Source organism: Myotis davidii, unplaced genomic scaffold (assembly GCF_000327345.1).
Source record: "Myotis davidii unplaced genomic scaffold, ASM32734v1 scaffold758, whole genome shotgun sequence".
NCBI lineage: Eukaryota > Metazoa > Chordata > Mammalia > Chiroptera > Vespertilionidae > Myotis > Myotis davidii.
Genome location: NW_006288951.1, coordinates 343,936 through 359,968, shown reverse-complemented (window position 1 = coordinate 359,968; position 16,033 = coordinate 343,936). Strand labels below are relative to the sequence as shown.

The 16,033-nt window shown below is 56.6% G+C and overlaps 1 protein-coding gene across 5 annotated transcripts in view; it reads left to right on the top strand.

The window, feature by feature from the left end:
• The first annotated feature begins 5,512 nt into the window (after positions 1-5,512).
• The window catches only part of KCNIP3 (potassium voltage-gated channel interacting protein 3), an 87,309-nt gene continuing 76,788 nt past the window's right edge, over positions 5,513-16,033 (top strand). For 3 of the 5 annotated variants that reach the window (XM_015562259.1, XM_015562258.1, XM_006761149.1), the window contains exon 1: positions 5,570-5,672. In XM_015562259.1, coding sequence (XP_015417745.1) covers positions 5,658-5,672 — 15 coding nt within the window. In that variant the 5' untranslated portion in view covers positions 5,570-5,657. Of the gene's footprint in view, positions 5,673-15,347; positions 15,428-16,033 lie in introns of those variants that run through there. The other 2 variants (XM_015562260.1, XM_015562257.1) reach the window with 2 other exon arrangements.

Below are 16,033 nucleotides of genomic sequence, written 5' to 3'. Positions count from 1 at the left end.
GTTTCCTTCCCCCACGAGGGTTATGTTTACATCTGGCAGGTGGCCTGGGATCTAGCAAACCAGGGTGGCTTTCTACTTTCTGGGGCTGAAATGACTTGCAGTCCCTTGGAGGGCTGACCTGTTTCCATTCGTATTCTGGGAGTGAAGCTCTCTGGAGTCCCAACCCAAGGCATGCGAGGTTTGCCAGGCACCCCTTCTCGTGGCGGGGCTTTTACCTCCTTCACCCCAGAGGCTAACAGCTCTGCTCAGCAGCTCACTGTGTCTTTTAGGACCAGCGGGACCCTAGGGAGAAAATAGCTCCAGATGCCAGGCACACATCTCTGGGTTCCTTCCTTTCCCTGACCTTGGCCCTGTGATTCCTTACTGCCTTGTTTGGCCCTCAATACCCCAAATCAGACTAAAGAATATATCGGAGCAGCTTTTCAGTTGACCTCAGTTGGGGATTTAGTCCACATGTCCTAGTCCACCGTGATCAGAAGTAGCAATCCTGAAAAAATAGACGTGATTTCCCCTGTGAATTGGGAAAAGCCTGTTGCTGTGTGAACTTGTTGTCCAGAACCCTTGGCCCAGCCATTCAGACACTTAGTTATAAGCACACTCACACTCACATCCCAGAATGTAGCACAATCGCCTCTTTTTGGCTTTTCCCTGAGAGTTTTTTTCCCCCTTCATTTCTTATCTGTTGCCCTGTGCAGGGGAAGTGTAGCCCCTGTGTTTTAGGAATCACCGTAAGCTCTGGTTTCTTGGGGAGAGAAGTCGGCACTTGGCAGGGGACAGAGAGACAGAAATAGCCACAGAGAAAAATACATTACACGTTTCCCTGATTTTAAAATGCTGGGATCCTAAAATGTGAATCCGACTTTATATGTGAAATGAGTCCCTTGGTTCCCACAGGCTCACCTGTGACCAAGACATGCCCTGAAGCGGGTGGGGACTGTCCTTATCTCACATTGAGCAAAAGAAGCTCAGAGAAGCTGGGTGGCTGGTTCAAGGTCTCACAAGTAGACCTTGTTTGGGATTCAGGGCCCCTAGTCTGGTGGCCCTAGAGGTTCCTTCCTGGGCACGCTGCTGGTCCCCATTCCCTGTGGGTCTGTGGGAGGGAGGCCCTGACACCAAGTGGATTTCTGCAAGTATCTTTGCTGTCCTGTGGCAGGAGGGATAGCAGGTTGGAGGGCCTGGGAGTTCTGTCAGACTCCAGCCTGGCCATCCCGGAGCAAAGGCCCTGTGAGCCATGAGTGGCAGATTCTGCCAAAGAAATGCTATATGGGCCAGGGGTCCGAGTCCCACCTGGTCTGAGGTCCCAGGTGGCTGGATAGGGCAGTTCTGGCTGGCTCAGGTGTGCAAAAGAAAGGGACAGACATTTATGGAGCTAATGTATGCACTAGCAGCTGTGCTAAGCACAGGTGAGCTAGAGGCCTGCTCAGGCTACCAACGGGGACAGAGACATGGAGCGATGGAATGTACAAATGTGCTAAGCACTTTACATGAATTAACTAAGAGGCTGACGTTGCTATTTACCTAGTTATGGTTGAGAGAACTAAGGCACTGAGGCTGCTTGCGGGCGGAGTAGGAAGGACACCATTTCCCCAAAGGAATCACCTGATAATTGGGGCATTTCCGGTGATATCTGAATTCTCTGGGGTCGGCCTGAGGCCCTGCTCTGGGTGGTCACAGACAGATAGATGTCCTTCTCCACCATCCCAGAGCCAGGCCCTCCCCACACTTAACTCCCAGCGCCCGTCTCCAGGCCTGAATGCCAGGGACTGAGCCTGTACACTGGTGGCCTGCCCTGTCCACACACCAGGTGCTGCTGGAATGATGCCCTCTCCCCAGGTCCACAATTCTCTCTTGTGCTGCCTGGACATGTCCGTCTTGGAGCAGTTGGCACTCTCCATCTTACAGACACGCACTGTGCATCACAGCGCCTGGCGAGAGAAGAAGGCGGGGTGTGCAGAGACAACGTCACCCCTGACCTCTGCCACAGGGATGCAGAACTGAGGCACCTGAGCCCCCAACACATGGACGGGACCCAGGAGTAGGTGTTGAGGTTAAAGGAGGGGGTTTGGGGTAGGTGAGCTGAGCCCAAACAGATGGGGTGTCTTCACTTCAAGCCAGAAGGAAAGGGGCTTACAGCGAGTCCCCTGAAGCTTCATGATGTCCCCATAATTTCAGAAACCCAGTGGATGACGTCTCACCCCCACCTGCTGCTTTGCTGGTCCAGATGAGGGCCTCCTGAGAGGGACAGGCAGCATGGTCCTCAGGCCCAGCCTGGAGGGTGAACAGAGCTCAGCAGAGACGGTGGAGCTCCTAGGGGTGTCGGGGCTCCTTGGCTCCCCTGAAGCCCATGTGAGAGACGCTAGTCAGGGGATGGTAGAGATGTGCCCAGCAACGGCCAGGCTCTGAGAACCCCTGGGGTGCCCACAGGAGAGGAGATACAGTTTTAAATCTCTGCCAAACCCAGAGTGCAGTTCCCGAGAGCTCCCTCTGGAGGCCGATGCTGCCATTGCAGGCCCCGCCCCACCTGAACTGGGGGGGCGGGGGGGGCACTCGGCCACCAGCAGGAGGGCCCACCGGGACAGGAGCTGGACCAGGGCCTAGACCAGTAGTCAGCAAACTCATTAGTCAACAAGAGCCAAATATCAACAGTACAACGATTGAAATTTCTTTTGAGAGCCAAATTTTTTAAACTTAAACTATATAGGTAGGTACATTGTTATTCCTAAGGCTTAGGAAGAGCCACACTCAAGGGGCCAAAGAGCCGCATGTGACTCGTGAGCCGCAGTTTGCCGACCACTGGCCTAGACTCTGCTGTGTGATGTGAAGTGACAGAGCCACCGGGTCACCACCAAGCAGCATCCGGCTCTGCCAGGCTTCCATCCAGCGGCCGAAGAGGTTCGAAGACCAGCGGAAGGCATATGGCTGTCAGGTGGCTTCCCAATTCCAGAGCTGTGTGGCTCACAGTGGTGCCTGAGGGCTGAGGCGTCCAGGGAAGGGCTGGTTTGGGGCAACAGACATTTATTGAGCTCCATGTGCAGAGGGAAACCCACCTCTACTAGACGGCCCTTCCTCACAGACAGTGGCTCTTGGTGGGCAGTGGCCCGAACTCTGAAACTGTACTGAGCACCCCTCTCTCTCAGTCTCCTCCTCCCAATTCTTCCTTCCCTCAATCCTCCTCCCTCTCCCCTTTCTTCTTCCTCGCTCTCTCTCTCTCTCTCTCTCTCTCTCTCTCTCTCCCCCCCCCCCCCCCCCCTTAGCCAGGGTAGGCAGAGCCAGAGCCCAAGAAAAGGGCCCAGGAAGAAGATACTGGCTAGGGGTCCTCTGAGCCAGGTTTGAGTGCCTACTGCGGGGGGCGGGGAGGGCGGTGACCTTGGGCCTGGATGGAGGAAAGCCCAGGAAACCCCAACACTCATGGGTGGGGGTGCTGTGAGCTCCTCCCTAAGGTGGGATGAGAGAGGGCCCAGCCAGCTGAGATGGCTGTTGTCTGCCTCCTCCCTATGGCAGTGCCCTCAAATGTAAACAAGGACACTCCACCTTCTGGAACACCCCTAACTTTCCCTCTTTCAAACGCCGCCATCCTGGCTCCCACCCTGATGAAACCTCAGGCTGAAGTGCTCATGCTGACCGGCCGGGCCTCCCGCAGCCTGCCTTCCTCAGCCTGCCTTCTCAGCCTCTTCTGGGTCTGACACGCTGCCCACAAGTCTTCAGAAACTCACAGACACTCTTGGGGAAGTCTGCCGATCCCACGTGCCCACACCACTGATGGGGCCTCCAAGGGGTGGCCTCCAGCTCCATTCTCCTCGTCCAGTGGAGGGATCCCACTGGTGGTGCCTGGGGCGCCGAGCGGGGGTGGGGAAGGGGCATGGCCTGGCACACATCCCCCAAATCTGTGTTTTATGAGGGGCACCCCTTGCATGGCAGTTGCAATGGGCGGTTCCCAAAGCCTAAAGGCACAAGGGCCTGGTGGAGCAGGGGTGGGGGGCAGTTTGTCCTGGGCACCTCTGGTCACAGCTTGAGGCTCTTCAACTCAAAGGAAGCCATTCGGAGTGGTTGGAGTCCTACCTCTTCAGGCCAGGTCAGAGGTAAGGCCAGGCCCGTGCTGGGCAGCGTGGCGGAAGACTGCCAGGTTGGTGTAAGGAACTGGGGGGGAGGGTGGGCTCAGCCTCGTGCTCTGTTTGGAGTGGAAGAGCCAGGCTTTCAGGACCGGCTGTGTCACTCGTGGACCCTGGGCAAGTCCTTAACTTTCCTGGGTCTCACTTTCATCACGTCAGGTGATGACACTCCCCCCAAGGCCACTGTGGAGACTCCGTGCTCTGTGCGTCCCTTGTGGGGTCTTGCTCGGAGCCAGAGGCCACGGGTGAATGGCCCCTGGGCTCCCGGGGAGCTCAGCCCGGACCGACACGGCACCTCCTCCCAGGCCCAGCCCTGGGAGTCCAGCCGGGCAGACACCCGACTGCCTCCCGCTCTGCAGGTGGTCGTCCGGACTCAGTGGGTCAGCAGCTCTGGCCACTCTCTTCCCATGTGAATCTGAGAGTTGGAGTGAAGTGACTGGCTAAAAAATAGGAAAAGAGCGTGTGAGCGCCTTGTGCCCGTTGCAGAGGAGGGTGTCACAGGGCTCTGTTTCCATGGGAACCACTGGCTCAGGCTGGCGCTGGGGTGCAGAGAAGGGAAACTTGGCGAGGTTTCAGGCACCTGCCTCCCGGGGGGTCTCCCTGGGGGCTGAGCGAATGCCCAGGAGTCTGCTACCCTCCCAAAGATGCCCAGGGACCCTCACCCCTTCCTCTACCCCCCACCCAGGGGATATGATGAGGTCCCTCAGCCACTGGATGAGGTTCCAGGCAGGGACAGATGACAGGCCCTGGAGGGACAGGCTACCTGGGAGGGCTCTCACATGGCGAGGCCCCGGGGGTGAAAAAGGGGTAATTAAGTGGTGGCGGGTGAAAGAGGTGAAAGGACCCCTGTGTGTGACCCGCATATGTGGTCCTGGTAGCTGTCACCCTCTCCGGGTGGTGAGCCTCCATCTGTGAGGCCATTTCGGACCCAGCGCTCCACAATGATGCCCCCACAGGGAGGAGGGTGGCTGAGGGGACACCAGGCTCTTGACTGCAATGCATGGCCTGAGGTCCTCTCTGGTCCCTCCACAGGCGTTGTGAGGAGGGGACGGCAGCGACAGGAGGGCTGCCCCTTGGGCAGGAACTCAAGCCCCTCCCCGAGCCTGGGCTCTGCACCCGCCACTGTATCCCAGCCTCCCCTCACCAAAGTGGGGGAGCAGAGAAAGTGTGTTAAAGAAAGGGACAGAGTGGGGGTGGCACAGAGAGGACCCCTGGTGGTAGGGGTGGAGGGGAGACCCAGAGAGCCAGACTGGCAGGACTTCAACAGGCCGAGAGGGCAGGATTAGGACCATTAATCCATTTATTCCAAGTGGGACAATGCTGCCTGGGTTGGAGAGAGAGAGAGAGAGAGAGAGAGAGAGAGAGAGAGAGAGAGAGGCAGAAGGGGTGGAGCCCGTAGAAGCAGACAGGCAGGGAGGGGTGGGCAGGGGGCGGGCGAGAAGCTGCCAGTCCAAGCAAACATGAGGCAGCTGCCAGCCCTGCCCGGCAGTCCTGATCTCCTGGGCTGTGAGGAGGGGAGGCCGGCCACAGTCTCCTTCAGCACCCAGCATGCAGCGCGCCAAGGTAGGCGGTGGCGGGGCTGGGGGCTTGTGGGCTGGGGGCTGCCTCGGACCACCCAGGGACCTGTTGTTCCTCCCTTTCTGAGCTCATCCCTTGCTGTCCCCTATAGGATCGCTTTGGGAAATAAGTATTGGGGTGCCTGGCTGGGAGACTAGACTCCTGGGGTCCCATTTGGGTGGGAGAGAGTTTTTAGGTGTTTGTGGGACAGAAGCTGGACAGAAGAGAACCTGGGGTCAGCCATGTGGCTGGTCCTGCTCTGTGAGGTCCCTGAGCCTGGCTCCATGGCCCTTAGAGCCGGGACCCTGCGAGCTGGGAGGGAGAGTCCCATGCTCGAGGGCTGGCCACCGATGCACCATTTAATGATTCAAGTAATGAATGAATGCCTACTCCCTAACGGCCCATGGGGTCCCTAACAAGGACACATGCTGAGAGTTCTCACTCTGGGGGCTGTTGGGCGTTTGGAGAGAGAGAAAGCAAGGGAAATGCCTGGGGTGGGGGTCAAGATATGGTGACAGGGTAGTGGGAAGGATGCATAATAATTAAGTGAAGAAGGAGGGAAAGGAACATAGCTGACCCCCAGGGCGCAGCTAGCACTCAGAAAAACATCCCGAGGCCATGCGAGCTCCTCCTGTGCTGGGACCGCCTCTCTGCGGCAGGAAGTGGCACCGAGAGTAGGTCTGTGTGCATCAGAACGTCCCAAATAACAATGCTCTGAACAAGGCTGGTTGCCTTTCTCTCTCAGGCAGAAGTCCGGAGGGGGCAGAGGAGGGTGGGCACGGAGGGCCATGGTCAGCAGGGACGCAGGCTCCATTCGGCTCCCTGGCTCCCACTCTGAGGGGACCTTACACAGGGCTGCGGGAGCCCCAGTCAGCACTGCAGGCAGTAGGAAGAGGGCAGAAAACTAATACAACCAGGGTCTCCTGCGAGGGGAGAGTGGATGCCCCCAAAGATGGACTCCTACCTCTCACTCATGAGAACAGGGGCGAACGGTGGGCTGTGGCTGACTTCAGGCCACACTGCTCAGAGCCCGGCCACCCCTGCCCCGCCTAGTCCATCTCCCAGGGCCGCCAGGAGGATTAGCAGAGGTGACAACACAAACCTCTTCAAGCTTGGCAACAGGGCAGGCTGAAGGGGTGCTAGTTCTCCCAGCAGCCCTGGCGGGCAGGCAGACGTAGAGGAACAGCGCCTGTTCTTAGGCACACACACTGCAGGCTCAGTGCACACACACACCGCTGCCAGCACAGTCCCTGCCCATCTGCAGGTCAGTGCGAGCACACACCGCATGGCCACACGCAGCACCTGCCCCTGGCGCCCTGGGCTGCACAGTTGCATGTAGACAGTCATCCTCTTGCCTTGCCTCTGCCCTACGTCCAGAGCTCATCCTGGGAGCTTGGCCGGCCCCTACTGGCTGGGTGGTGGGAGTAGCTCATGTGCTCCCCTCCAACAATTGCACCTGGCCCTCCCCTTGGCCACTGTGACCCCACACTGCCATCCGCCCTCCTCTTCCTCCGCAACTGGCCCCCAGCCCTACAGGATCTTGAAGGGCCTTGCACCTGCCAGTAGCCTTCCTGTGACTGGAGCAGGGCCCACATCTGCTGGTGCAGGGCCAGGCAGGGCCAGTGGTCCTCGAAGAAGCTGCCCCCGGGCTGCTCACCAAGGTCAGCAGGAGAACCGGTTGTGAAATTCACCTTCCTCACTAGCGGCAGGAGGGACTGGAAGTCAGGGCGCAGGCTGCCTGTCACTGCCACGGTCAGGGCTCAGTCCTCGGCCTCCTGCATGCACCCTCCCATCATGCATGGGCCCTCACAGCAGCCCCAAAGGGCAAGCACAGTCACTGCCCTCTGCAGACACCGAGGCTCAGAGGAGGGAGCAGCCTGCCCATCACAGCACCCAGACTTGAACTCTGTGAGTAGTGGGCTCTGCTGGAGTGGGCATGCCTGCGGCCCGGGGTTCCAGGGAGTGCGCCCCGGGAACCTCTACCTGCCAGGCTGCAGCCTTCCTGCGGGGCACTTTCAGGAGGTGGGCCCCGACTTGCTCCCTCAATCTGCCCGGCTGGAGCTGAGGCATGAGTCAGATGCCCGAAGAGGCTCTGACTGTTCTCAGGTGGAGGCTGGGAGGTCAGGGCTGGCCCTGTACCTGCATCATCTCCCTGGCCCCACGTGCGGCCCACGAGGTAGCTCTTGGCATTGTACCCACTTCACAGATGAACCTGAGGCCTGCCCTAGATGGCAAGTGACATAGCTGCAACTGGGATTTGAAATCTGCTCTGTCTTACTTCCCTAGGGCTGGGGGAGGAGGGGTCCTGGGAGAGGACTGCAGGGGACAGATGCACACCTGGAACCGGGTGGCTGAGGAGGGGCCCTCTCCCAGCTGGGGGCTGGCTCTGTGTGCTTGTGGCTTCAAATCCTCTGAACCCTTTAGTGACTGCACGCAAGCAGGCCCCACACCCAGCCACGTCTCCTGGATCAGCTGTGCAACTTGGAGCCTCCAGAGCCCCTTTCTGGGATGCAGGGCCAGAGCTGCAAAGAAAAGAACCCGGGGTCTGTGAATTCAGGATCCCTTTTCTTAGCAGAAGCTTCTGCAAGAGTGGGAGCTGCTTTGCAGACTCAGTCTGGCTTGGGGCCCTCAGGCCCCCTCCCCCCACCACGCCAAGGCCGCCCGGGTGAGGGCCAGGAGCAGCTGCTGAGCCTGATGTGACCTCTGTGAACCACAAGGGCCGCCTTGATTTCCAAGGCAAAGGAAGAAGAGGGGGGAGAGCTTGGCAGGTCTCCCTTCGCTGGTCCCAGACAGGGCAGGAAGGAGCCTGAGCAGAAGGAGGGTGCAGTGTGAAGTGAGTCACTGTGCTGTACTCCCCCCTCCCCCTCCAGCTCCCCATCCCCAGCTGACGGATGTTCCCTCCAACAGGTGCATCTGTCAGCTGTGATCAGCCCACGTCCTGGAACCATAGAGCAGCCACGGGACAGGGAGAGAACCCAGGGGCCCTGCAGGCACCAGGGTGGGATGGGTCGGGGCTGAGTTGAGCTGAGGCAGGACAACCAAGAGGGCCCTGTCCCACCTCCCAGCTGGCCTGGCCTCCCCCCTTGGATCTGCTGCTTCAGGTCTCTGCCCAGCCCCTCTCCGTCATGCTGGCCTGTGCCCATGCTGGCTCAGCTGGGCACAGCAGCTGCTGATTCTCTCCAGCCTCCTCCCCACCGCTGCCCCCCACACTGCCCTTCCCCACCTTTTGCACATGGGCACTTCCAGGGCATCAAGAGGCAAACGTGGGCCCCCCTGCTGCTGGTGCCACCTATGCCCAATCCATCCTGGCCATTTTACGATTCTCTCAAGATGGGCAATCTAGGCAGGGACCCCAGAGAGCCAATGCTAGCCCCAACTCTTCCCTGTTGAGTCTGTGGGCTTGGGCAGGGCCCATCCCCCACCTTGGGCCTCAGTTTCTGCATCTGGGACTCAGATTCACGTAGAGCCTTTGTTCAGCCCACACATTAAGTCAGGGCTGTGTGCTGACCAGTGGGGCTTGGTGTCGAGGTCTGGATCACCTCCAAAGGTGCCATGGCGTAGATCCCTGCCCACATGCACAACATCTGTGCCCTGGCCTATCACAGTGCCCTGTGTGCACCATTTGCCAGGAAACCTGGGACCTGGAGAGGTAACGTGGCTGCACCTGTGGGTTGCTAGCCTGACTCAGTCCCAGCCTTACACCAGCTGACCGTACGTCCTCGGGCGAGTTATGTAGCTCCTCTGTGCTGAGGTCTCCTCACTTTCCTGGGAAATATCACCAACCCTCTAGAGACAAATGAGATCTTATACCAACCCTCTTAGCACAGCCCCAGGAGCACAGTGAGAGCTCCATGATGCCGGGAGGCGTCAATGCCCCTGCTTTCTGGTGACTGGGTGGAGCCCGGAAAAGGCCGGACAATAGAATGTGGTCAGTGAGCGGCTGGGGGCGGCGGGGGGACCCCTGGGTTAGTGAGACTCTCCCCTCCTGGGCAGCATGGTGGCAGGGAGCAGATGATTTGCGTCCTGGCCCAGGTGGCAGTCATCAGAGGCCAGTTCTCCCCTCTCCTGCTCCAGGGCTCTGAGAGGGGTAGCGCCAGGTGTGTGTGTGCGTGTGCGTGTGTGTGTGTGTGTGTGTATGTGTGTGTTCAAGCACGTGCCCTTGCAGGTGTCTGCAGGGACTCATGACAAACCCAGCTCCCCCTCATCAGCCAAGCTGCCTGGCCCACATCTGTCTCTGTCCAGGGGTGGGTGGAGAATCGAGGATCCCAGAAGCCTTCCGTTCCAAACACTCAGGGCCGCACGACGTGACGCCCACCGCCACTTCCTGCCATCTGTCCCAAATGATGGAAATAGAGCAGGCGATGAGTGGGTGCTCAGTGAGCCAGCCTGCGCTGCAGCACCCGATGGGTGAGGGCCAGGCAGCCTCCACCTGAACAGGCCTGTGTGTCCCCTAGGGCAGTGGTCGGCAAACTGGCTCGCGAACAAAGGGAGGCCAGGTTACAGCTGTGGTCAGCAAACTGCGGCTCATGAGCCACATGCGGCTCTTTGGCCCCGAGTGTGGCTCTTCCACAAAATACCGACTTCTGCGCACGGGCCATGAAGTTTCAATCGCACTGTACATGCGCAGCCGCACGTGGTATTTTGTGGAAGAGTCACACTCAAAGGGCCAAAGAGCCGCATGTGGCTCGTGAGCCGCAGTTTGCCAACCACTGCCCTAGGGCAACTCTGCTGGGAGGAGAGAGACTGGGCTGGAGCCTGGAGCCTGTCCCTCTCACAGAGCAGGCCCAGCATTTCCTGTCTGGAGGGAGAGGCTCTAAACCTGAGCAGTGCTTTCAAATGGACTGAGGGGCTTTAACAAACCGAGCAGTGCAGGCAAGCTCTGCAGCCCTCAGGCAGGCAGGTGTGGGCACTCCAGGCGCTTCTGATGTGCCGCTAACTGAGCAGAGAGGCTGGGTCTCCTTGCCACACACCATGGGGCCATGGGCTTGGCCATGCCCCTGGAACCGGATGGCCAGGCCCTCTCTTGGCATCAGAAGGGTGAAGAATAGTGCTAATCACTCCTCTGGGGGCTTTGTGCATGTCAGCTCAGTTAACCTTTCCCACAGTCCTGTGCGGGCACATTATCATCCCCATTCACCGATGAGGAAACTGAGGCTCAGCTGGGTCAGGTACTTTGCCTAAGGTCACCCAGCCAGGAGGCGAGGGCCTAGAGTTCAAGGCCCTGTCCGGCTGACCAAGACCTCTCCCCACTGCTCTTGGTTGCCTGAAGTAACAGTAAGCAGCCTGAAACCCCCCCACCCCCTCCTAAGTGCGTCTTCTGAGCCAGCATCTGCTGGTCCGAAGCTGTTCATGCTGCTTTGCATCCATATATGCCTTGGGAGACGTCGGCCATGCCTTTCACATAGGTGCTTACTCGCATGACATCAGCTCTGGGAACGGAGCCTGGGTATTGTAACTCAGGTGGACCGGGCCCTCCATGGCCTCCAGCTGTGCAGCCCATCCCCGCAGCAGCCTTTGTCTGCAGGTGGCCTCTGCCAAGCCCGCTCTGGGCCACTCTCGGGGGTTCTCAGAACAGCTGGTGAGAACCATAGACTGAACTGGCTGTTCAAAGGTCTTGCCACGGTTCGCCCCCAACGCCTGACCAGATGGGCCCCACAGGATAAGGCTGTGTCCACGGGGCAGGGGGCTGTGAACTACGGGCATCTGACCTTTCAGGGGACCTGTGGGAAGTGGGGAGCCGTGAGGTGGGATGTTGGGCCCAGGTTCATGCTTTGTCGAAGGTGATCTGGCCTGGCAAGTGTGGTGAAGACTCTCAGAGGATGGTGCTCCTGGGGCCGAGTCTGTACTGGATTCCGGGGGAGCTGGAAGGCATGAGGGTTTGCTTCCTACATCTCCGTGGTGACGTTTCAGCTGCTGAGGAGTCACCTCGACCCCCCATCACTACCCACATCTGCAGCAGGTCCTAAACACCAGCACGCAGTATCTCCGCCACCCATCCCACTGCCGGGGTCTGGATCAGCCCCCCTTTCTCCCTGGCGGAAGCGGCCCCCCAAATTGGCCTCCTGCTTCACTGTCCCCCAACCCTCCTAACACTCCACCAGGCCGCCTTTCTGAAACAACTCTGCCTGGCCCTGGCTGGGAGGGGGGTGGGGGAGGGAAGCCAGGGGCAGTGCTGGCCAATAGAACAGTGCGAGCCATAGGAGCCACTTCAAATGTCCGGGTGAGTCCATAGGGGACATTTTTTAAAGAGTGAGATCATTTTTTTTAATATATATTTTATTGATTTTTTACAGAGAGGAAGGGAGAGGGATAGAGAGTCAGAAACATCGATGAGAGAGAGACATCGATCAGCCGCCTCCTGCACATCCCCCACTGGGGATGTGCCCGCAACCCAGGTACATGCCCTTGACCGGAATCGAACCTGGGACCTTTCAGTCCGCAGGCCGACGCTCTATCCACTGAGCCAAATCAGTTTCGGCAAGATCATTTTTAATAATGTATCTTATTTAACCCTTTGTAAATATCACCATTTCAAAGTGCAATCGACATAAAAACTACTCACGAGCCATTTTGCGTGCTAGTAAGTGAAGGCTTGAAATCCAGTGTGTGTTTACACTGAGGGCACATCTGGAGTTGGACCAGTCACATTCCAAGTGCGTGGCAGCCACAGGTGGCCAGTGACCACCGTGGGGGACAGAGCCTGGCCACCTTCAGGGGGCCTCTCAGCCTCTAAGTTCCTACCTGTTTGTCCTCTGCCTTCACCAATTTTGTTTTATCTGTGCTACTGTTTTTTTTCTTTAAATGAACTCACATTTTAAGCTTTGACAAGCAATTCTAAAAGGGAGTCTTTAAGTCATTATTGTAAACTAGAGGCCAGATGCACAAAAATTTATGCAAGAGTAGGTCTTCCTTCCCCTGCTGCCAGCACCAGCTTCCCTCTGGCACGCAGGACTTGGGATGCCAGTACTGGCTTCCCTCTGGCACCTGGGACCCAGGCTGGCTTCCCTCAGCCCTGGCTTCATCAGGAAGGACATCCAGAATGATGTCTGGAAGATGTCCAGTCAAATTAGCATATTACAGTTTTATTATTATAGATGGAGTGCTGGTAGCAGTTGCTGAAGTAGGTGTCGATCGAGTGTAACTGAATCAGGAGGCCTCGGCTGGAAATACATGATGAGGATTCATTCAAGGGTCTTCCGGTTTATAAACCAGAAACACAACTAGGCAATGCCTAAGGGCCCTGAAGAAGAAAGAAAAGCTAAGAGTCCTTATAGAAAAAACGACATTCTTGAGAAAAATCAGTCCTGCCTTCCTAGCTTCTGGGTTGGTCTAGGTAGGAGATAATCATTAAGGTAGCTGATGGTCTGGATGGTCATGTCAGGCTGTTGGATATGTGAACATTCTTTTCTAAGTCCTTCAGGGGGTGATCAGAGGGTTATCTGTAGTATTTATAGATGTGTAATCTCCAGGCCTAAGTGGAGAGTTAAAAAATTCAAGTTCCCAGGTTACTTAAAGCAAGAATAGAATCATTTCCTCACGCCCCAGTCTACTTGATTTTAGTAATTTAGCAGCTTGACTACAGCGAGTCCATTTTATTTCTTCACTCTTCCCTCAAAAGTAACCATAGCAACGTCACCAAAATGAAAACAATAACCCGTCGGTATGTTGCCTGTGGAGGATATTTTTTCCATTGCTTTTGTAAAAGAGGGGGACCATCGGGAGCTAGAGGGGTGCTAAGTCATCTCTTGTGCCAGGCAGAGGCAGTTCCTGGGTGCCCAATGGCAGAGCCAGCTTAGGGCCATTTCTCCCTGGAGCCAGTGACCTCCAGTCAGGCCCCCTGGGACACACCTGAAGTTGAGCAAGTTGGGCTGAGTCCTCCTTGACCTTGAATGGGTGAGAGCACAGCACAGGGCCTGGGGGAACTTGGTAAGAGGGTGTGAGAAAGAAACCAGGGCAGAGTGTGGGCTTCAGTTGGTTGATCTGGAGGAGTGTCTAAGTGACCTCAAGAGGTTGGTGTGCACATGAAATAAGGCACATAGTAGGTGCATCGCCATGTGGCATCCTGTCTGTTCCTCCCCTGCTTCTCATGGGCAGGGGTCTTGGCAGGACTTTGGGACCTGCCCCTGGCCCTCTTGGCCAGGCAGGAGCTGGAAGTCTCGGGGCTCTGGGGTGAGTGTTAGGGCCTGGCCCTGCCCACCTGCAGCCTCTGCCCAGAGGGAACCTTGTAGACCTCAGAGGAGGCAGCAGGTCCCAGTGCCAGCCTAGGGCCATTTCTGGGACCTGGACCGGATGTGCAACGGGGGACTCAGCATGACCCGAGGGCCCAGATTTCTGGCTTCATTGGTCTCTGTCACTCAACCTGGGCCATTCCCTGAGGCCCATGGAAGATGGAAGCTCTGTCTCCTGTTGCTAGGACACTGACATCAGGTGATGGGAGGAGGGAAGGTAAATTATGGAGAGTATCATGGGACTTGAATCCAATCAATAGTTAATATTTATTGAGGGCTTTGTGTGTGATTGTATTTTTTAATACTCTTGTGTGTGAGTGTAAGAGAGCATTTTTGACTTGAAACTTGAGATAATTGTAGATCTTCATGCAGCTGAAAGAATAATACAGAGAGATTCTGTGTATTCCCCAGTTCCCCTGACGGTAGCATCTTGCAAAACTGTAGTGCAAAGGTCACAATGGGACACGACAGTGGTGCAGTCCACCAGTCTCACCTGGCCTTCCTAGTTTTACACGTACTCATCGTGTGTGTGTGTGTGTGTGTGTGTGTGTGTGTGTACGCGTGTGCGCATGCACGCGCTTAGTGTTTGCGATTCTATGCACTTATGTAGCTTTGTGTTTCCAGCACCGCAGTCACAACACAGCGCAGGTCCATCACAAGCATCTCATGAACTGCCCTTGTACAGCCGCACCTCCCTCCCGCCGCCTCTGCCCCATTATTAACCCCGGCCCACTAATCTGTTGCAGTGCTAAAATTTTGTCATTCTATAGAAATAAAACTGTACAGTATGCGATCTTTTGAGGTTGGCTTTTTCATTTAGGATTATTTCCTAGAGATTCATCCAGTTTATTATTTGCAACAATAGTCTATTCCTTTTTTGTTGTTAATCCTCACCTGAGGATATTTTTCCCATTGCTTTTCAGAGACAGTGGAAAGGAAGGAAGGAGGGGGAGGGAGAGAGAATGAGGAAAGGAAAGAAAGAGAGAGAGAGAGAGAGAGAGAGAGAGAGAGAGAGAGAGAGAGAGAGAAGAGAGAGAGAAAGAGAGAGAGATCTATCTGAGAGACACATCAATTGGTTGCCTCCTGCACATGCTCTGACTGGGGGCAGAGAGCGAACGGTAGCCCAGGTACATGCGCCCTTGACTGGGAATCGAACCCATGACCCTTCAGTGTGCAGGCCAACGCTTTAACCACTGAGAGCACTGGCCAGGGTAATAGTCCAATCCTTTTGATCGCTGCCTAGTGCTCCATGCTGTCACCTAAAAAGGGGCACCTTGGCCCTGTCTGGTTTGGGACTATTCCAGGTGAAGCTGCTGTGCACATTTGTGTGCGGGCTTTGTTCATTGGGATAAGTGTTCAAGGGCACAATGGCTGGGTTGGGTGGCGGTTGCATATTTGCTTTTTAAGAAGCCACCAACTGTTTTTCCAGAATGGCTAACGCATCACATCAGGATCAGCAAGCCGCAGTGCGGTGGCTTGTCTGCATCTTTGCAGGCATTTGGTGCTGTCACTACTTCTCAGCCATTCCGATAGGTATGAGTGACATCTCATGACAGCTTTCGTTTGCATTTCCTGGGAGGCTGGTGATGCTGAACATCTTTTCATGTGCTTCTTGGCACCTGCGTGTCCTCCTCGGGGAAAGGTCTGTGGGGGCTTTGCCATCTTCTCACGGGTACCCTGTTCTTTTACCGTTGGGTTTTGAAAGTGAGGGCCTCCTGGGTGCTGGGCGCTTAATGGGGAAGAGAAATTCACACAACAGGCCAGGGCCAGCCCTCAGAGCTGACATGGGCAGGGGAAGCGGGAACAGACAGAAAACGTATCAGAAAACTAATACATAAGATAAATTCAAACGCCATGCATGCTGTAAGGCACTGTAAGTGCTGAGATTGAGCCTGCATGAAGGAGGGCAACCTGGAGGTGAGGGGAACTCCTAGTACCTGCCCTGAAGGGGGCCTGACAGAGAGAAGGGGTCAGCCTGGACAGTCCAGGGGGTCAAGTGTGCAGTGGAGGAGGGAATGTGCAGGTGGAGGGGGGAGTGTGCAGGTGGAGGAGGGAGTGTGCAGGTGGAGGAGGGAATGTGCAGGTGGAGGAGGGAATGTGCAGGTGGAGGAGGGAATGTGCAGGTAGAGGAGGGAGTGT